This window comes from Balaenoptera physalus (assembly GCF_965194825.1).
Source record: "Balaenoptera physalus genome assembly, chromosome: 8".
Taxonomy (NCBI): domain Eukaryota; kingdom Metazoa; phylum Chordata; class Mammalia; order Artiodactyla; family Balaenopteridae; genus Balaenoptera; species Balaenoptera physalus.
The window spans coordinates 117,010,065-117,031,426 of NC_138887.1; the positions used below are offsets into that span (position 1 = coordinate 117,010,065).

The 21,362-nt window shown below is 42.4% G+C and overlaps 1 protein-coding gene across 3 annotated transcripts in view; it reads left to right on the top strand.

Annotated features, from left to right (window-relative positions):
- The window catches only part of CNTNAP2 (contactin associated protein 2), a 2,064,732-nt gene that overhangs the window by 2,010,764 nt on the left and 32,606 nt on the right, over positions 1–21,362 (top strand). For all 3 annotated transcript variants that reach the window (XM_082473843.1, XM_082473842.1, XM_082473844.1), the window contains one exon: positions 12,525–12,764. In XM_082473843.1, coding sequence (XP_082329969.1) covers positions 12,525–12,764 — 240 coding nt within the window. The remainder of the gene's footprint in view (positions 1–12,524; positions 12,765–21,362) is intronic.

Consider the following 21,362-nt stretch of genomic DNA (forward strand, 5'->3'; position numbering starts at 1 on the left):
GGCTACTTTCCAGCTGTCTCCACGACACGGTAAAACAGCGTTCCCAGTCCATCCCCAAGCCACCGAGAAAAGCCACCAGATGTGTTCTGCAGAGGCTGATGTGCCCATTCGGCCCAGTATTCACAGTTCCTGGGGCCACCGTACTTTTTAGGGACTCATGAAAATATTTGAATTTCTTTTAAAAAATCCGAAGGAAAAAATGAACTTTTAGGAGGAAGAAAATGGTTAAATATATTATATTAATATATTCATCTTTATATCAACATGGTCCTACAATACTGGTTTGATTTATTTTTTTGTTGTTATGGAGGAAAAGTCCCTTGAAGGCAAAAGTGCCCAGGGGCTATGAAAGTCGTGGCCCTGCTGTCAGTCTCCTGGGGTTAGGAAAGCCTTCTAGACACGTATTCCGTTAGAAACACTGCAGTGTGCTCATGTCAAAAGAGTTAAATCCTCAGTTATCTAGAAAAACAGCTTTTCCAGGCAGATTCATTTTCCCAAGATACCTAGGATTCACAATAACATATTTCAGAAGAGAGATTGATGCATTTGCCCCATAAAATATTTTAAGCCCCAATCGTCTCTGAAACAAAGCCCGCAGCGTGATTCCGAGAGAAAATGACTACCAGTGCTGAGAAAATGCGTTTTCTTCAAGGTGCTGCCACCAGTGTAATTTGCACCTTCTGAAGTGGAGACAGAAGCAGCGTCACATGTACAGGCAGCTGGGAGAGAAGAGATAATAACAGGACAGGAGGAGGTGCCCAGCTGGGCAAAACACATGCAGCTCTCACCGTCAGAGCTGAAATGAAGGCCCCTGAGCAAAGACTGCAGAAAGAGGCCCTTGTCCTTTGTTCAAAGGAAAAGGAAAACTCAGCAGACCGCTAAACCCGGCCTGAGTCACTGAAGTCATTTGATTTAGGTAAATTAGGGACAGATGCGGGCTCAGCGCCTTCCGCAGATCAGCTGTGGCCTCCCTTACCTCCTGTACTTTGAATAGTTTAGACTAGAGCCATGGGGAATACCTGACAATTCACATGGGCTAAGTCTTCAGGTACTGTGTATTATCTGATCAGTTACAATGTATTATCTGAAAGTCGGGTAGTAACATCTGCAGTTCCTTCATCTGTCATAGAATGTGGTTTCAAGAGTGGTAGCCTCCGCTGTACACACCCTAGCTTATTATTGCTGCCTGGTTCAGAGCGATCTGCCCCGAGCTCAGCACCTCTCTGGGCTTCCTCTGACCACAGCAGGGACAGTCTCAGAAACACCTCCTAGACTAGAATCTACCCTCCATCCTTTCCCTGACTCGGCCCCATCTCACTCCTAACTTCTAGACTGCTTATAATTAAAATACCCTCGTCCTGTTGGGGCTGGGGTGGGGGAGGGAGGGGGGAGGGTGTGTGCTGTCATCAGGTGTGTCCTGTCCAACTTGACATTGAAGGTGATGGGGGGAGGGCAGTATTTCCAGCTTTAGAAATTAAGTACTTGTTTCTGCTAAACTTCTCTGGTTGAATCCAGGCAATCGTTTCAGCCCCTCAATGTCCCTTTGGCATGTGATCCTGTCATCTCATGTAGAGATACGCCTTTCCACTAGATGCCATATGACACATTGGTCAATGTGCCATGGATGTCCTTATCCAAACTGCCATAGTAATAAAACGCCAGCCTAGAGTCCTACCCCTAAAATTCTCCCTTGAAGCTAACATCCACCATTGATCAAATTCCACCCACAGTTCATCTCGTCTACCTTTAAAATACTACTCTTACTGTCATGAGCCCACACAGATCTGCCTTGACCATGAAAATGTCACGAGATCCCTCTGCCCATGTTCCCCAACCTAGTGGGCTGTTACTCCAAGCTGACAAGAAGGGAGTTGGGTTTAGAGGAACAGGAGAGAAAAAGGTGCTGAGGGAGAAACACACTTGGATATGCCCACGCCTGCCAGGCCACATCTGGACTCCAGCATCCAGGTCTGGACCCTGTGGCATCCAGCGTGGTTACAGTTGTAGCGTGCAGATTCGTGTGCTGATCCAGTCTAGTTTGGGGTTCCGCCTCACAGCATTTAGGCTCTGTCTTCTGGACAGCATTTCATAAGTCAGGGCCCCAAGATGTGAATCCTTATGTGAATTATACAACGTGGTGAGCGAACTGAGGGGACTCCCCCCTCCAGTGCACGTCTGGCCACAGTGCTCCTCTCTCGTTCTGTGTGTTCCTAACAGTCTCGTTGTTGGGAACTCCAGTGCGTTCTACCCCCGCCCCAGTGTCTGTTTCTTAATGCTTTCCCGTTTATGCTGTCCCGCAATCTTAATCCTTGAAGGATTTTTTTCTCTTCGGTAAGATAGTTTTAGTGGCCTCCTGGGGTAAGAATTACAATACAAGTGAGAACTAAGGAAGGAAACCACTTTTTATTTTACTGAATCATTCAATTTGACATTATTGGGAAATTACAAATTTTGTGTTTCAAAATATTCCTATGCTTTTCCTAGCCTGTACTTCTTTTTGTTTTTTAAGTGGAGCTTGTTGAAGGAGATCTTTCTTTTTATTTATTTATTTATTTATTTATGGCTGTGTTGGGTCTTCGTTTCTGAGCGAGGGCTTTCTCTAGTTGCGGCGAGCGGGGGCCACTCTTCATCGCGGTGCGCGGGCCTCTCACTATTGCGACCTCTCTTGTTGCGGAGCACAGGCTCCAGACACGCAGGCTGAGTAGTTGTGGCTCACGGGCCCAGTTGCTCCGCGGTATGTGGGATCTTCCCAGACCAGGGCTCGAACCCGTGTCCCCTGCATCGGCAGGCAGATTCTCAACCACTGTGCCACCAGGGAAGCCCAGCCTGTAGTTGTTTATGCTGCTCGTGACGTGTATGAGGTCAGCACCCTCCTCTCCTCCTTTTCCCATTGCCCCAAATTCCCCTGTTTCCCAGGGAGTTAGCTTCAGCTGACCGTGGGCTGGTCTTAGCTGAATACTCTTCAATGGTTGGGAGAAGAATTAAGGAAGAAACTTAAGAGCTGAATCTCAGTCTCCGTATATAGTATTGGTTACAGTTTAGTAGGGCTTTCCAAAGCTTTAGAAAAAAAAAAAAAAAGTTTTAGCAAAAGCAGGGCATACAATTTGGTCATTTTGTACACAGGATTCTATTTCTGCTGCTTACAAGTTAAAACGCAAAAGGAAAAGTGGAATAAAACCCAGTGAGTAAGAATCAGGTTTGTCACTTCCAGCTCATGGGACATTCAGACGATACATGTGTGTTCCGTTCTCCAATAGCAAATAGGTGGGACACGTAGCTTATATTTACCAAGACCTTGAGAGGTAAACTCCAACCTGAATTTCTAATGAAGTAAATCACAGCACCCAGCTCTGTGGTTTGACTGACGGATACATCCATTTTTCTGAAAGGTCTTGCTACTTTCAGCAGACCCTGTTAGTCTTCGCCCTGAAAAATCATGCGAGTAAGCAGGGCACCTGAGGCTGCAGAAGAGGGGCACCAGGCTTTCTGTCTCATGTCTGACAACTTGAAATATTCAGGGAAAAGAGGGAAATCCATATTTCAGATGTGTGAACTCTGTATGGTGCCAAATGTCTGGTGTTTTGGAAACAGCTAAGGGATTTTAAAAGATAAACTGAGGCATATTAAAAATTTTAAGAGTTTTTTTGAGCAAAACTTGATTTGAACCAGGCAACATCCAATCTAGCAGATAAAAAGAAGCTCCAAGGATCTGTTCAAAATGAAAGTCTTTTTATAGGCAGAAAGGAATAGGAACACTGACGTTATACTGGCAAAAAGACAGGTTGGTTATTTCAAAGTTACTTTCCTTTAGGGGGTGTCAGGGGTCAGTCAGACAGATTACCTAACTAGTGCTGATCAGGTGATTCCTGATGGACTGGTTTAAGGTTTCATTGCTGGGAGAGCCGTAACTGTGATTAAGTCTCAGTTTGGTGACCTGGAGCTTAGCATAAGTGACTCCATCTTGGGTCTTCTGTTTTTTAACAGGGATCATATCCTTCCCTTTGTATTGAAATCACAACTATATTATATTATCCAGCAATCATAATAAGTTTGCAGTTTTCAGACTAGATTTTAGGAATGGGGATGACAATTTTAACCTATATCTATATATAGATATATAGATATATCCCCAAAAGCTCAGGTACTGTGATCGGTTTATACAAATAAAAGTGTAATACTTTCTTTTTGCAAAACAGTATAATAAGCTAGCATCTTCACATTAAGACATCTCTTTTTATTGATATTTCAGAAAAAAAATACAATCTTGTTTTCTCAATCCTTGGGAAAAGATTTACAAATTAAAACACAGCACAGACAATGTAGAAGGACAAGAAGATTCTGCTTCTCCCAGCAGCTTGCCGCTTTGTAATTGAGTTAGCATATGTCACAGGTCAAGAGCTATTTAAATTACACCTGCATATTTTAGTCCCGCCTTCCTTCATAAAAGAGAAAAGCATATAATAGATACAATGAAATTTCATTAATGTCTTTCTTTCAGGGATTAATAAAATGTCAGAGTGTATAATTTATACATCAGCTATGTATATGGATTTAATTCTAGTTGTTCATCTTCTGAAAGGCAGCTGGTCAGCAAGACGTCACTGATCAGAAAATTTTGCCCGTTAAGAGCAAGAGCTGACATTGAACCTAGATTCCAACATTTCAGGGCCCTGCCTGGTGTTTATCATTTGATCATGTTAGAATTGAGGAATGAGGTTTACTTGGTTTTGTTTTGCTATTTTAGATTAATGCTCTTGGCTTTTTTGGTTGGGGTTTTGGGGTTTGGTTTTTTGTTGTTGTTTGGTTTTTTGTTTGTTTTTTGGTTTCTTTTGGTTATGGTTACTTCCCATTTATTTATTCTGGGAATAATAAATTCTGGAACCCATTCAGGCTCCCGTTCATACAACTGTGGCCAAACGGGCGACTTGTAGCCACCCTCCTTACCCACATCGGCTACTCAGATGCTCAGCAATAACCCTGAGAGTCGCAGCTTAGGATGGTTGCCAGCCCAGCAGGACCCTGGTCATGTTTTCAAGTCTACATCAGGTGACTACTCACCAATCTCATTTCGGTCTACTTTTCCAAGAATTACTTAAATCTTCAGCCCGGCAGTGATTTCAAACCCACGTCCTACTCATTCCGTTAGGTCCCATATAACCCGTGCTCCATGCCGGAGGCCCGAGGTTTATGTAGCAATGGATATTCAGCATTAATAGATCTGTCAGTTTAAGAGCCACATGACAGTATTTTCAAAGATGAGTGCATTTTCAGTGAGATGGACAGATTTCCAGGTAATAGTACTTCTGGAAGTAAATATATAATGATCTATGGGATCTAAAGCTGCTACTTCCCCTTCCTCTTTCAAGGCCACATTTCACAGCTCTTTACCACATGAGGCTGACAAACTCTGCCCCCAGTGAACGTGCCTAAACTTCCAGAGTGCTCGGCCCTCCCTCACAAGCAGGCTCTGCAGGACAGACGCTTAATGTACAGTTTCCGGGGTGGTCAGCATGCAGTCACCGGCCAGGTGCTATTGTAGACACTCCGTGAACACAGGGACTGAGTGAGCAACATTGTCTCAGCTCTCAAGGAAACTGCAAATCTAGTAGAGGCACAAGTTCAGGTTTGTGGCCCGTATGGGGAGGAAATGACCACCCCTGGGCCAGGTAGTCAGAGCCGGGAACAGGACCTGGGAGGAAGCCATTCGGAGCTCTTCTTTTGAAGGGCTGGGGACCCCTGTGTTCTAAAGTGATGGAGGATCACAGCTATTAGGGAGGAAGATGGATTTCCATCTGAATGGAACGAGGCCCCTAAGCCCGAAAACCAAGGGGTGCAGAGACGGACCAAGTTCTTCCACAACAACATTCCCCGAAGAAGAGTAATTTGAGGACCGTGATACAATTTTTGCCATTTTCAGTTACCTATTTTCCATTTCTGGTTACCTCCTTTACTGTTATTTACTTAATACTTTTCTTTAAATGGACTCACCATTTTTACTTAAATAGATCTATGCTAAAAAGAGAATGTTTATGTTCAGAGGAAATTTTGTAATGCGACCATAAAATGAAACACCAGCACTTGCTGTAACGATAAGGCAGTGATAAAAAATATATTCTGTGAAAACAATATACAGTTCCGTACTGCTGCCTGCAGAAGGGTCCAGGTCCGTTCTTTGTTAAAAAGGGAACGCAGCAGGGATTGAGGTGGTGGAAAAGACAGTCCAGTCCCAACCAGAGCCAACCCGAGATGCTTTCTTTGAAGGACTGAAAGAAAATTGAGAAGGAAATAACTTCGTCACCGTGAGATTGGATGTTGTTTAACGTCCAGTCTGTGAATAACCTACAACCGCCTCCAGTGCCACTGGTGGGACATACTCTCCCCGAGAGTTGAGGGCAGGAATAGAGGAGGGACGATGCTTCGGGCCAGTTGTGGCCGTGGCCTCTGCTGAGCAAAGGTGAGGTCTGCCATCCCGTTCTGATCCCACAAATTCTGAGACGCTGAATCCCCCAGCCCCTGGCACAGTGAGGGGCACGCAATAGAGCCTTATAAAAAGTCTTAGCTCAGGTCTCATTGACATTCTAAGATCTCTTGGCTCTGTTTCATAAACAGTAAGAAGTTAAGTTTATGGTGAAATTTCATATTTCATAATATCACATTCACCCCAAGAAAGGAATATTGATAGAATATTCTAAGAAGTGCAAAACATAAAAATCAGCTGATGAATAGATCCTATGGGATACACAAGAAGACTATATCAATGAGTTTGAGTAGTCTCAAAGGGAAATGAGAAATCTCTTTGTGAGTCAGCATCTGAATGTCTGCCCCGTCGCTGAAGAGGCTCCTGGGTGTCCACGAGGCCCTGGCACAATGGGGTCCTCGACTGGGCTGGCTTCATTCTCGCCACGTTCCTTGCTCAAGTGCTCTTTTCTCTTTTCATTTCTCACAGCACCCCTGCCTGTCACTCGGTATTCAGCCATTTAGTAAGAATGAGCCCGGAAAGCATGCTAATGCATTGCCAGTGTAAATTGCTGCATCCTCCTTAAAAGTATTGTCATGAGCATTTCATTTTAAGCTTTCACCCGGAATTGCATCAGTATTTTAAGTGGGCTATTTTCTATAACCCATATCACTATGAATAATAAGACATTAAAGTACTAATGACAGCTTGAGAATTTAATTTCAGAAGTGACTGTACTGCATTTCTGAAATTTGCAGGCTTTAGAGCAGGCTTTCCCCACATTACACCTCGGCCAAGACATCTCCACGCAGAAAGTAGTTTCTTACAGTAAATCATATCTTGATATGTGGTTTCAGTATGAGATCAGTGCAGTTTTACAGATAAACGTAATTTACTTTTAATAAGCTCAAATGCACTAAACTGATAGCTTTACTGTTATTTGTTAGATGTTCTTAAGAAGTATAGATTTTTATTGCACACAAGTGTTTACAGCACTTGCTGGTGCTTTAACTGATGCTGGCAAAGCTTTGACATCAGTTCACAGCATTTTTTAAAATCTTTATTATTGGCTTGGTCACTAATGAAACATGGTCTTAAAGCAGACTCTAATAGCCATTTAAATTTTTTAAAAACAAAACAAAACCTCACTGTGCCATTTTTATGAAGAGTCCCTGAAGAGAAATGCCAAAAATCCAAATGAATATAAAAGCAACATAATATAGTCCGTTTTTCAGAGAGAAATTGAGAATATAAAACACTTGACTTCTCTGTTTTTTTTATGAAACATAAATGTTCATTCAGTTATTAACTCCTCTAAGCCTCAGTTTTCCCATCTGTGAAGTGGGGATAATCCTTTTTAGCTCAGAGGGTTGTTAGGAAACAGTGAAATACTGCATAAAGTGTACTAAACACAGTACCTCACACATGTACCAATTGTGGTTTATCGTGGAAGCTTTTAATATTATTATTATCACATGGTCCAGAGTTGGAACCATCTGGCCCTGAAGAGACCAGAGTGTCTATTGCATTTGTGGTCCCCAGGGAATGGGTCTCAGCCAAGAGCCTTTAGGGGCACATCAACCTGGATTTGGAACACTGTCCAGGTTTGGAACCATCAGTCTGCTCTCCTGGGCATCAGGACCCTTGTTTTTGTGACCTAGCCGCCTTTCAGGAAAGGAACAGCAGTTGAAACATTGGGGTAAAGAAGAGCGTGAGCTGAGTGAACAAGCTGCTGAGAGAAGGGAAAATTGCAGCAGTTCAGCCCCAGGGCAGTCCCTGCAGCCCAGCCGCCAGCCTCTGCCCACTTAGCGGACGTTTCCACCACGCTCATGGCGACCCCCGCCCTGGCGGGAGCCTCAGAACCCCTGCTTCCCACCGTTCCTCTGGTCCCTGGTCCTCATCAGAAGCCCCTTCCTGGGGCTCCCCTCTGGCCATCTGCCTTGTGTCTGTAATCCCTCTTTGGGGGTCACTTCCGGGGGAAACACTCATGGGAGGACAGCGCTTTAGTCAGCGGGGACCCCGCATTGAATTGGGACCCCCGGATAAATACAGCTTTGAAACTGTTCGTTTTCTGTGGTGTGATTGGAAGGCCGGCCCGACTTAAAGTTTAGAAAACTGTGTCAGGGACCATATGAAATGCAGCCAGAGTCAGAAGTTTCCTACCCAGATCTCTAGCAGAGGAACCAAACTCAAAACGGATTCTCTATAGATTCTACAATGGCTGCGCAAAAGACAAGAGGATGCTGGTGACGAACAAGGCGCTTTATCCACAGCTTAACTCTGCCTCAGCCCTGCAGCAAAAAGAAGAATCCCTCCCTGTCTTCACCCAGGGAGCTTGCAGGGCCCTGAGGGGCCAATGGGGTCGCCTGCTCAGAGCAAATTGCTGTGCTCCTCTAGAATTACCTTTCCAGTACGGTTCCCACAATCATCCCCTGCAGCTTAAATATCTTTGAGTTTCCTACTGAAATACAGACGTCTTAACATGGTGCTCAAGGCCCTTCCCAATCTGGCCTTGAGCTCTGACCCCATCTGACTCCCACAAAAACCTCCTGACAAACTCAGCCTGGAGTTCTCTTTCCTTTCATCCTCAAAACCTAGTTCTAGGAAAGACAACAAGCATTGGTGAGGATGTGGAGAAATTGGTGGGAATGTGGAATGGTGTAGCCACTGTGGAAAACTGTATGGAAGTTTTTCAAAAAATTAAAAATAGAACTACCATGTGATCCAGCAATTCCACTTCTGGGTACGTACACCAAAGAACTGAAATCAAGATCTCAAAGAGGTATCTGCACTCCCATGTTCACTGCAGCATTATTTACAATAGCCAAGACATGGAAACAACCTAAATGCCCATCGACAGGTGAATGGATAAAGAAAATATAGTATACACATACAATGGAATATTATTCAGCCTTAAAAAAGAAGGAAATCCTGCCATTTGCTACAACATGGATGAACTTGGAGGACATTATGCTAAGTGAAATAAACCAGACACGGAAGAATAAATACTACATGATCCCACTTATGTCAGGCGCCTAAAATCGTCAAACTCATAGAAGCCGAGAGTAGAATCATGGTTTCCAGGGGTTGGGGGGAGGGGCATTGGGGGGCATTGGTGAAAGGTACAAACTTTCCCTTATGCAAGAAGGATAAGTCCCAGAGTGTCTGTAGTTAACAATACACTGTATTTGTTATGTAAACATTTGTTAAGAGGGTAAATCTTATGTTAAGTGTTCTTACCAAAAAAACAAAAAACAAAAACCTAGTTGTAGTGTTACCCCTCCTGAAGTGCTTTCCAGAACCCCATGCAAACCTGCTTCCCTGGTTTACCATAGACTTTAATAATTTTACCAGGGGACATCCCCGGCAGTCCAGTGGGTAAGACTCCATGCTCCCAATGCAGGGGGCCTGGGTTCGATCCCTGGTCGGGGAACTAGATCCCGCATGCATGCCGCAACTAAGAAGTCCGCATGCCTCAACTAAGACCTGGCGCAGCCAAGATTAACGGATTAATTAATTTTTTAAAAGTAATAGTAAGTTTACCAAACATAAGTTTTGTTTCTTAGCTAGGAACGTTGTAGGGGTTAGGAGGCCTGGGGTCAGTCTGCCTGGCCTCAACAGCCGACGGATCTTAAGCCTCATTTCCTCACATGTTACAGAGGGATAATAAATGCTCCCGCCTCCAAGGGTTGTTCTAGGAATTAAATATCCAGTTTGTCTAAGACAACTAGCACATTCTAATGGTTCAACAAATACTAACTCTTGTTACTGGACAGCTTGTGTTCAGCCATGTTAGTTGGTTGTTTGTATGCTTGTTTCCTAGCAAGGCTGTGAGCTGCTCTGGGTAAATCCCTGTATTTGTCTACCTTCCTAATACTGCTGCGCGCACCCAGTTCCTGCGATGAAGTGAATTGAATCGAACTGACCTGACCTGAAGTCCCACAAGATGGCAGTAGCCACCAGCCCCAGAAGCTTCCTTCTGGAGCCCTCCTCCAAAGCTAGCCGGGCTAAAAAGGGCTCTCCTTTTATGCGCAAGAAGCAGCTGATGGAGCTGAGGTGTCCCCAGTTTCCTGCCACCAAGTGGCTATTTGGTCTGGTGCCTCCACCACCAGTGAAGCCAGATAGGAATTCAGGACAGCAAGGAACTGAGGTCCTCCTCCCCGTGCTGGGATCAGAGTCATCCCGAGTCTCCTTGGCCTGAGGGTGTTTCGAGGGAAGGCAGATCACTGGAGGGAGGGGATGGAAACCGAATACTGGAAGTGTGTGCATGGGAGGCAAGTTGGTGAACGTACAAGGGGTTCTGATATTAGATAAGGAGACAAAGAGTGAATCATTGAGTAGCCTGCAGTCATTGAGGGAAAGGCAAGGGAGGAAGAGGGGAACAAGCCAGCGCAGGTGTCAGTGGGACCAGAGCCTCTTCCTGGTCGTCATGGAAGCCTCAGGATACATCCTGACGGCAGGGTTTCAGTACTCGGTGGCAGGTGCATCCTACCTCCCCATCCTAAATGGGATGTGCTTTAGCTCAAAGTCACAGGCTGAAATTTACTGCAGGAGAAAAATATGGAGAACCATCAATTAAAATTTCTTGATGTACTTGTCTAAGTAAGACCCTATTAAATCCCCAGAATTACCATTCTTCATCATCCCCATCGTCATAGCTCTCTGTTAATCAAAATTCACATGGGACTAGTACAGGTCAGTCATGACACATTTTTTTTTAATGTGATGAATAATCAGTACATTCATTTCTTCTGCCCCCAAGACCTAAAAGCTCCCTTCTCCACTGATCTATTCTTTAATTAATGGGGAGTAAATTTTTATACAAGACTATCTCACCTGTATTCATTCCCCAGTTAGAATCCAACTTTTCAAAGAAGTAGCTAGCCCCCTGTTTTCCAAAGTCTGTTTTTCACAGTTCAAGCGGAAGGGTAAATGTCTCACCTCCTCGTCCTTGTGTTTACAAGGTCATCATCATGTTAACGTAATCTCCCACCCAGAACACACGTGCTGTGCTCTTCTCTGGAGTGCCATTTGCCCATCCCCTGAGTTTGTAGCCCTGCACCATCGTTGCCTATAGCAGTAGTTCTCAAACCTTAGCGGTGTCAGGACCACCTGGAGGGTTTGCAACACACAGATTGCTGGGCCCCACCCTGTGCGCTTCTAACGCTTTCCCAGGTGACTCTAATGCTGGTCCAGGAGCCACACTGGTGAGAACCATGCATCAGGAGGGTCTAGGACTCCTTCCACAGTCGTTTGTTCCAGGTAGATTCTAAAACCCAGGGCTGCGGTCAAGAAGACACTTGCTTTTGCTGATATAACCGGTATGACAGTGTGTGTTTATAGTAATCGAAACAGTGCTTTGGAAATGCCTCCACCCAGACTCACCCCTGATTTGAATGTTGTTTAGGAAGAAGATGCTGACTACAGGTTTGGGGCAGGTGGTGATTCTTAAATGCTTATGTATGTTTGTGATTGAGTTGGGAAAGTTTCCTGACTTCCAAAACGCCCATCTGAGGCTAGCTGAGATTCTGGAAACCCCAGAATTCCCAGGGGATTGGATTCTAAAGAAAGGAAATGCCCCATTATAGGCTATGGGAACGCTTTTTCTTTCCTTCTCTTTTCTTTTTTAAATAAAGAATTCTAAAGAAGAAAATAAGAGGCACAAAATGAAACCATCATCTACCAGGAGGGCTGGGAGGGCTGTTCAATGTATATGAGGGTCACTGAAGCATCAGAAAAGGGGAGAAAAGTCAGTCAGAACCAAGCGAGTGTTGTTAGTGTCGGCAATATCTCAAGTATCTGGAAGGTGATTAGGAATGTGTTTCATTTTCCAAAGTATAGTCTTACTCTCCTCACCATGTTCTCTAGCAACACAGAAGACTCTTTTAAAGTGAAGCCTCCAGCCCTAAAGCCTTATCAGGTCATTAATTTTTCACCTAAAAGAACACAATATCTTTAACTGAAACCTAAGAGGAAGATTTGAAGACAAACATTCAAAGGGGAGTTGTGTATTACAGCTGTGATACAGTGAGTGGGATACGATCTTTACTTTCTCTTTTTCTTTTAGAAACAGGGAAGATTGACCAAGAGATTCACAAGTACAACACCCCGGGATTCACTGGGTGCCTCTCCAGAGTCCAGTTCAACCAGATCGCCCCTCTCAAGGCAGCCTTGAGGCAAACAAACGCCTCAGCTCACGTGCACGTCCAGGGCGAGCTGGTAGAGTCCAACTGCGGGGCCTCCCCGCTCACCCTGTCACCCATGTCGTCTGCCACCGACCCCTGGCACTTAGACCACCTGGATTCAGGTAAAGTCTAAAGCAGTGTCTTGGGTGGGATGCTTTATTTCTTTACGCCTCAGTTTCCTCACCTGTAAAATGGAGTTAATAGCAGACCGTCGCCGGTGATGTAGTTGGAGGATTAAGGGAACGAAGGAATGTGTGAGCACAGAGTTCTCAACACATCAAGGGCTCAAAAGGTACAGCCGTATTCGTGCTCAGGGCCAGTAGTAAATAAGTCAAAGGGAAGGAATATAGGAATTATTGACTCTTCTGCATTTAAGTGAAATGATGAGATACCTAAACCAATGTCTGCAACGTGACTGTCGGATGATCTGGTCAGATCACTTCCTCGCTTTTGCCTTTGTGACTCAGCTGCCTAGCAGCCCCACTGTCCAAGTTCTGATATCAAAAGATTGCCTAAAACCATACAGAGATTCATCTCCCGACACTGTATTTGTACATATAATCCCACAGCCTTCCAGGTTTTAGCGGTGCATTTAGGCTTAGAAAGCTCCGTGGATTTAGCTCCACTTCTGCAGGTGATAAGACTTGTCATTTGAAATCACAGCACTAAAAGGATGCAGCTGTTGGCTGTGAAATTAACTGGATGCAGATTCAGTGTCCACAGGACCCCAAATGGTGGGGAGCCTGTAAGTCCCCCTCCTCACTCTATCCAGACTGACATCAGGCTACTCGGGTAACCTCTCCAAGCCTTTGCTTTGTCACCCACAAGGTATGAAGTGGGGCGTGATCTCTAAAACACCTCCAAATCTACCATCCGATGGATCTCCAAAGCAACGTCTGACTTTGCTGTTGCCAAAGACAGGAAGGGGACGAGGGGGGAGCCCTGGGTTCGATACCATCACTGCCTCTCCCCAGCAAGTGTCTTAATCTCATTCCTCAGTTTCCCCACCTCTGAAATGGAGATAATAAGACCTAACTCAGAGAATTCCATGCAAGACGATGGATTTAAAACACTCAGCACAGTCACAGACATGGAGCAAGCTGTACAAAAGTTTAGCTGCAATAATACTAACAAAGTGGTTATTATTATATTCGACACAATTTGCTATGATGTTTGAATGTCCAGTAGTAAAGGCTCCCAAATCCTCCCCGACCCTAACCTCTAGTTAGTAACAGTTCATCATGGAAACATCGTGTGTTTGATTGCTTTACATGTATTCCAGCCCCGGACACAGTATTTATCAGCTCCCGTGAAGCTCTCGTCATCGTGAATTCTTGCCAGGATTTGCCCGCAAAACTCTGTGAAGCTTCGAAAAGAAGCCGAAATTGCCCCGTTGTCAGAATAGCCAATTTACAGACTAAACAGTCCTCTTCATTCCTCACACATGGGGTCCTGTAACATGATGAGGGTGATGATGTGTGCCCAGGGTACTTATAAAGAACTGCCTTTTATGAAGTTGTTAGGATGACACAGCGGGCTGGTTTTTCCTCATGGGATGGCTTGAACAAAGGAAAGCAGTCCTAGTGCTGAAAGAAGAAAAGTAGGAGTGAAGTTAGGAGGCGAGAAAAAGCACTTCCAGGGCTGCAGAGGAACAGAGATTTCTCAGATAGATTCCTCCAGGTGCCAGGGTGGATGGAGACAAAGCCTAATCTTTGAAATACGCAGGTTCCTTGCTGTTAGAGGTTCTCACTGCTTGAGGCCATCAGCGTGTGTGGTCCAAGTCGGTTGCCAAGAAATCAGTTTCAAAAGCCTCTAGATGCTACTTTGGGCCAATAGGAGTTCATATTCATTCTGCCTTAATTAGCAAATTATTTGCTTGATGGTCTGTGAGATACAGGTGTATGGGCCAAAGTTTGAGTTCATTTATTTTTAAAAAATCATGCTTTATACATGACAATTTCATTCTTTTGACTGATGTAATAATGTATATAGGGAACAGTCTGTTATTATTCAATGTTCAGATCAAAAGTCTACAATCCAGGTATTGTGGTAGGCCTGTACTATATAACATAGGTCCATTTACAGAAAATTTCCACTTGTACTTGGACAGAAAGTTCTTACCTGGTGTTGACCAGTTGCTGTATCAATCTCATCATCATAATTTATTCCATGATTGGAATTCCAAGTTAATTTCCATAATGGGTAAATGCTTATAAAGAAATGTGTATCTGTCTCACGAACTTTATTAAAAGAACAGAAAAGAGCTTATGAGCTATGACATAGAAGGCTTGTTTAGATAACATGATTTTTTTTTAACATTTTTATTGGAGTATAATTGCTTTTCAATGGTGTGTTAGTTTCTGCTTTATAACAAAGTGAGTCAGTTATACATATACATATGTCCCCATATCTCTTCCCTCTTGCGTCTCGCTCCCTCTCACCCTCCCTATCCCACCCCTTAGGTGGTCACAAAGCACCGAGCTGATCTCCCTATGCTATGCGGCTGCTTCCCACTAGCTCTCTATTTTACGTTTGGTAGTGTATATATGTCCATGCCACTCTCTCACTTCTTCCCAGCTTACCCTTCCCCCTCCCCGTGTCCTCAAGTCCATTCTCTAGTAGGTCTGCATCTTTATTCCCATGCTGCCCCTAGGTTCTTCATGACCTTTTTTTTTTTTTTTTAAGATTCCGTATATATGTGTTAGCATACTGTATTTGTTTTTCTCTTTCTGACTTACTTCACTCTGTATGACAGTCTCTAGGTCCATCCACCTCACTACAAATAACTCAATTTCTTTTATTTTTACGGCTGAGTAATATTCCATTGTATATATGTGCCACATCTTCTTTATCCATTCATCTGTCGGTGGACACTTAGGTTGCTTCCATGTCCTGGCTATTGTAAATAGAGCTGCAATGAGCATTGTGGTACATGACTCTTTTTGAATTATGGTTTTCTCAGGGTATATGCCCAGTAGTGGGATTGCTGGGTTGTATGGTAGCTCTAGTTTTCATTTTTTTAAGGAACCTCCATACTGTTCTCCATAGTGGCTGTATCAATTTACATTCCCACCAACAGTGCAAGAGGGTTCCCTTTTCTCCACACCCTCTCCAGAATTTATTGTTTCTAGATTTTTTGATGATGGCCATTCTGACTGGTGTGAGATGATACCTCATTGTAGTTTTGATTTGCATTTCTCTAATGATTAATGATGTTGAGCATTCTTTCATGTGTTTGTTGTCAATCTGAATATCTTCTTTGGAGAAATGTCTATTTAGGTGTTCTGCCCATTTTGGGGTTGTGTTGTTTGTTTTTTTGATATTGAGCTGCATGAGCTGCTTATAAATTTTGGAGATTAATCCTTTGTCAATTGCTTCATTTGCAAATATTTTCTCCCATTCTGAGGGTTGTCTTTTGGTCTTGTTTATGGTTTCCTTTGCTGTGCGAAAGCTTTGACGTTTCATTAGGTCCCATTTGTTTATTTTGTTTTACTTCCATTTCTCTAGGAGGTGAGTCAAAAAGGATCTTGCTGTGATTTATGTCATAGAGTGTTCTGCCTATGTTTTCCTCTAAGAGTTTGATAGTGTCTGGCCTTACATTTAGGTCTTTAATCCATTTTGAGTTTATTTTTGTGTATGGTGTTAGGGAGTGTTCTAATTTCATTCTTTTACATGTAGCTGTCCAGTTAGATAACATGGTTTTATTTTTTTTTCTTTCAGGTGAATGGGAAAATGAGAGAGAATGGGGGTTGGGGGATGAACAGGGGACAAAGAAAGAAATAGACATAAGGGAAGGTTACTTAATATCAGCCTCCAGTGGCTTAGTGTCTAGGAGGAAAAACTTTTCCTCTAGGCGCTTAAGTTCAGGCAATGGGGGCCTGCAAATTAAACTCATAAAAGGCAGATAACAGGAGAATAAGTTTATTTGTATGCATATGGAAGCCTACAAAAGAAGTAGCTCAATAGTGGTAAAAGTTAGAGGCTTATATACCTTTCTTAGTAGAGAAAAAGAAGAGAGGATAAAAGGCCTCTGGGAAGAACAAACAGGTTTCTAAAAGAAAAAACAGGAGATAAGAAAGTTAGTGATTATGTTTGTTCATGCCTGTGTGAGTGGTCTTTGTCTTTTTCAAGGCCTTAAAACTCCCCTGGAAAGGGTGATTTAGGGTACGTTTGCTCTTGGCCTCCTTCCTGGGACCTAAAAGCCTCCTAGAAAAAAAGGGGATTTGTGGTCTCATTTCTCAGAAGTTTCTATGTTTAGTCAGATAAGGAAGTTCCAAAAAGATTTCTCTCTGCATCTGTTGAATCCCAAATGTCATCAGTTTGAAATAATCTTCATCCCAGCTCTGGGGTTCTTAGTGTGTCCCCACATCAGCAATTGCACCCTAGTTTCTGTGAGCCTAAGTTCATCATTCTGAATTTTGATTTGGGGGTTTTGCTTTTTTAGATAATCTTTCATGTCTGACTAAGATCCTCACTATCAGATATTCAGAAACAAAACAACAGAGCATACACAAAAATGCCATTTCTAGCTATAAATCATGTTACTTGAGTCTGTATAGGTACCTGAGGGAAGAAAATAAAGGTGGGAGCTCATTAGTCCTGGTTTGGATAGAGGACATTTGGAAGGAGATCTGTTTCATCTGGTGCCTTGGGAAGTGTGATCCTCGACCAGCAGTACGAGTTATCACCTGGAAGCTTGTTAGAAATGCAAATCCCAGGCCCCAGACCCGCTGAATCGGCATCTACGGCTCAGCAAGATTCCCCTGTGACTTATCATGTGCCCATCAAGTCTGAAAGCACTCCTCTCAATCTCAGATGCACTTTCAAATTACCTAGGGAGCTTTTAAAAGCCCCAATATCCAGGCTGCACCCCTGACCAATTAAATCAGGCACTCGGGTTGAGATGTCCAGAGATGTACAACCTCCCCAGGTGATTCTAATGTGTAGCCAAGCTGGAGAATCACTCACTAAATAAGAGAGAAGCTTAATAATGGCCCCTTTGGTAAACCCTTTGAAGTAAGGTTACTAAAAAGAAAAGAAAGGTAAATACCCAAAAACCAGTTTATGAAAAACAGTGAAGTCTTTAGGTGGTGAAATCCCAAATTGAAAGGCTATAGCAGTAAGCTTGCCAAATGTTGGGCTCCTCTGACCATTTCATAAGGAAGCTCAGGGAGATAGAGGAGTTTTCTCTGCACTGGAAAAGAGCTAGTCTGCCTGGAAAAACAGACTTGAAACAGACAAACAAGAGATCCACAGTGCGGGGCCAGACTCGGGGCCTCCATGAAAATGCATCTTTATTGAAGTTGTTACACCCCAGGAAGGAGCTTCAATTTGAGGAAGATGTCAAATTATTAATCAGTTTTTTTAATCAGCTGCAAGCTTAATTTGAAAGGATATCAGGAAGGAAATGCTGCTTTAAAATGAAGTATGTGCATTTATTTTAAAATCAAGCAGGCCCCTTGCCGTGAAGATAGGAAGTCTATGGCTTTAGTATTAGCGGGAACTTAGCGATCAACCAAGGGCTACTTACTTCATACTCACAGTGGAGTATTTGCTTTGCAGACACCTGGAAGTTAGAATTCCAGACATCTACCCTGAGGTCTTGTGTTCTTTCTGCTCCCTTATATTTCTTTCTTATATCTTAGATGATATCAAATGATAAAGACAGAAAATGGATTCCAAGGTATGCTGGCTTCCTGTGATAATTAAGATTCCTTTTCTCTTCTGGAACACCACTGACTGAGCTGCTCATTGCCTCTCTAATGCCCTTTGGGCTCCATCACTGTTTTCCAAAGTGGGGGACATTTACAGTTGGTCAGGCTGTGTACTGCACAACTCCAGAGGATTCCATTTGCATTGCAGTCTGTGGCTCCTGGAGCCCTGAAACATGGTGGCCTTGATAGGGGGTCATCAGATCCTTATGGGAAGAAAATAGACATAGCATCACGTGGCATAATATAAAGTTATTTCCTGTTCATTTCTTTTTCAGTCTTTCTAATTTTGTTAAAGAGAAAGTCTCCATTTGGTTCTGGCATGCATTTAATAGCTCTCTCACCCATGCTATTCATCCTTTAATAGAGAGCAGGCTTCTGTTTAAAGCCTTGACAGGCCATAGAATTACTCAGTAGGGTTATAAAGTTTTATCACTGCATTTGTTTAAATAAGAAATCAGGTCAATTTAGTGAATAAGTAAATAAATAATAATTACGTTTTCCATGGATATAGCAAAAAGATATGACAGTAGTTCCTATGTGATTGGAGTTTGGCAAACAGTGGACAGTATGTCAGGATGACCACAAACACACGGTCCTGGCATGGAGCTGTGAGAGTGCATTTTTTATAGGGGGAAATGGTAAAATTATGTTGATTTGACTTAAACCAATTCTGCTCTATTAGAAACATCTAGTCAATTCTTTTTCTGCCTAATTTTTTCTGCCTTTGGAGAATAGGTACGGCCTGTTTAACCACATCATTATGGTCCTTTTAGAACAGTAGTTACAAGGTAGAAAAGGCAATCCCTGGCCCTGAGTTCTGGTTTATTTAAAGGTCACAGAGCGCCAGACAATTGCTGTGATTCACCTCTCAGAATTATGGGCTCTGTTTTTTCTCTTTGTCAGATTCAGGGAAGCTTATTTCCTTGGAGTGGCAAGGATTTGTCAGCAGAGAGACGACTACAAATGGCAATGCACTTTCTGTAAAATGTAGAAACAAAACAAACACCAGAAAAAAAATAAGAATCTGATGCCGTAAATTTCTGCACTAAGGAACAACTCCGAACTGTATACCAAGCTGTTTTATGAGGCATTCATATTAAGTCTTAGGGTTGGTTTGTTTTTTAATCACATTCATGATATTGAATACAGAATACATCAGACCAAAGGTCACATCCTAGGTTTTTTTTTTTTTAATAGCATTAAGATAGACAAGGCACTTTAAGATGTAAGATTTCATTTCCCAAGGAATCTCCTCGTTATAAAGATTATAACGAGTTACTGGAACCTAGAGATTCTGGCTCCCTGCCTAAATCTAACCTGCATCTGATACTGAGAGGCTCTGGACCAGGAACTCTCAGAGCCCCTCTGAGAGGAAAGTGGGAAGGACATGGAAAATCCAGAAGCACTGAGTGGAAAATAGTCCTCTGAGAATTGTCAGGAATTCGGGAATCCAAACCCAAACTTGTCCCGTGGATTCACTCAGGGTCACAGAGCAGTTGGAAAAACCAGCGCTCAAGAATGTGGCTCTCATCCCAAATAAATTGGGAACTAAATGGAATACGGTGCCTGGGATCACTCAGTGTAACAACCACATGCCCCAGTTTGATTCCAGAATATACAGTCTGCCCAGGTACTGTGAACTAAGAATTGAGGGCTCTGCGTGCCACATCAGACACTTTACCACTGGAAATCATGGGTTTGATTTCTAAAGGCACCCGGTTCTCTATTGCTATGATTTTTAGTGACTTGATTTCTTATCTATGTTCTACATTTTTTTTCTGCCATCTGAGGATAAAATATTTTTATATCTTCACATGTGAAAGAATTATGGATATGATGAACATTTAAAAACTGCATATATCTATTCCATTTCTATCATAATTATAAGCCGGTAGTTGGTTTTCTTTACCACCTGCAAGCACTTAAAATAATCTTTCCAGCTCTTGTAATTACATCTTAATTATTTCTGAGCAGATCCCGTCTTTCATCCTTATGCTAAGGTTGCATGATTAATTTGTTTAATCTCTGATACCTAATCTTTTTATTATCTTTTGTGTCTTTTGTTCTCTTCTGTGACCGACACAGACATTTATTCGAGTCCAAAAAACATTATCATCTTCTCTTTTCTGACATACACTTTTCCTGCAGATGATCCAATTTCTGCTTTTCTGCAAAAGCACTAAGCACATTTATATATAGCTTAAGTCAAATATAATAATAGTTACCGGTTTTTGATCTAATGGTCATTTAAGTTTCCATCTTTTGTTTCCATAATGAATAGCTTTATACACATGATCTTGTTGAGTCAGGGATGTATTTTTAATTTTGATTGTATTACAAATCTCCCTCCAGTGATATAGTACCTCCAATTCAATAAGATATAAATCTCTTTTTCCCCACACCCTCATCAATGCAGCACATATAATATTCTTTTAAATCTTGCTATACTTTATTTGAAAAATGAAATTTTGTTGTCTTAATTTGGATTTCATTCATCCAAATTAAGTAAAGATAAATAAAGATACTTAATAATGAGTGAGATTAAGTATCTTTGTATATGTTCATAAGTCACTTGTATTTATTTCCCCCCCCCCGATCTGCCTGTTTATATTTTTTGACCAAAGAATTATTTGTATATTTACATTGTTTCCCATTGTTCTGTTGGTCATTTACTAATTGACTCATAGAATTTTTATATATTAAGTAAATTGGCATTTTACTATATGTTTGAACGTTTTCTCAGTTTGAGCTCTTTTTTTTTTTTAATTTATGGGTTTTTTTTCCCCATGTAAAAATTCCTAAATGTTACATGATGAAATATAAAGTTTTTCATGGCTTTTGGGTTTTGTGTCATGCCTTCTCCATTCAGAAAAAAATTGTTAATGATTGTACATTTTTTCTAATAATTTTATGTTTTATTTGTAAGATACACATATTTACTGCCCTTGAAATTTACTTGGGTAGTAAGAGTAAGGTAGAAACCCAACTTTATTCTTCCCCCCTGGC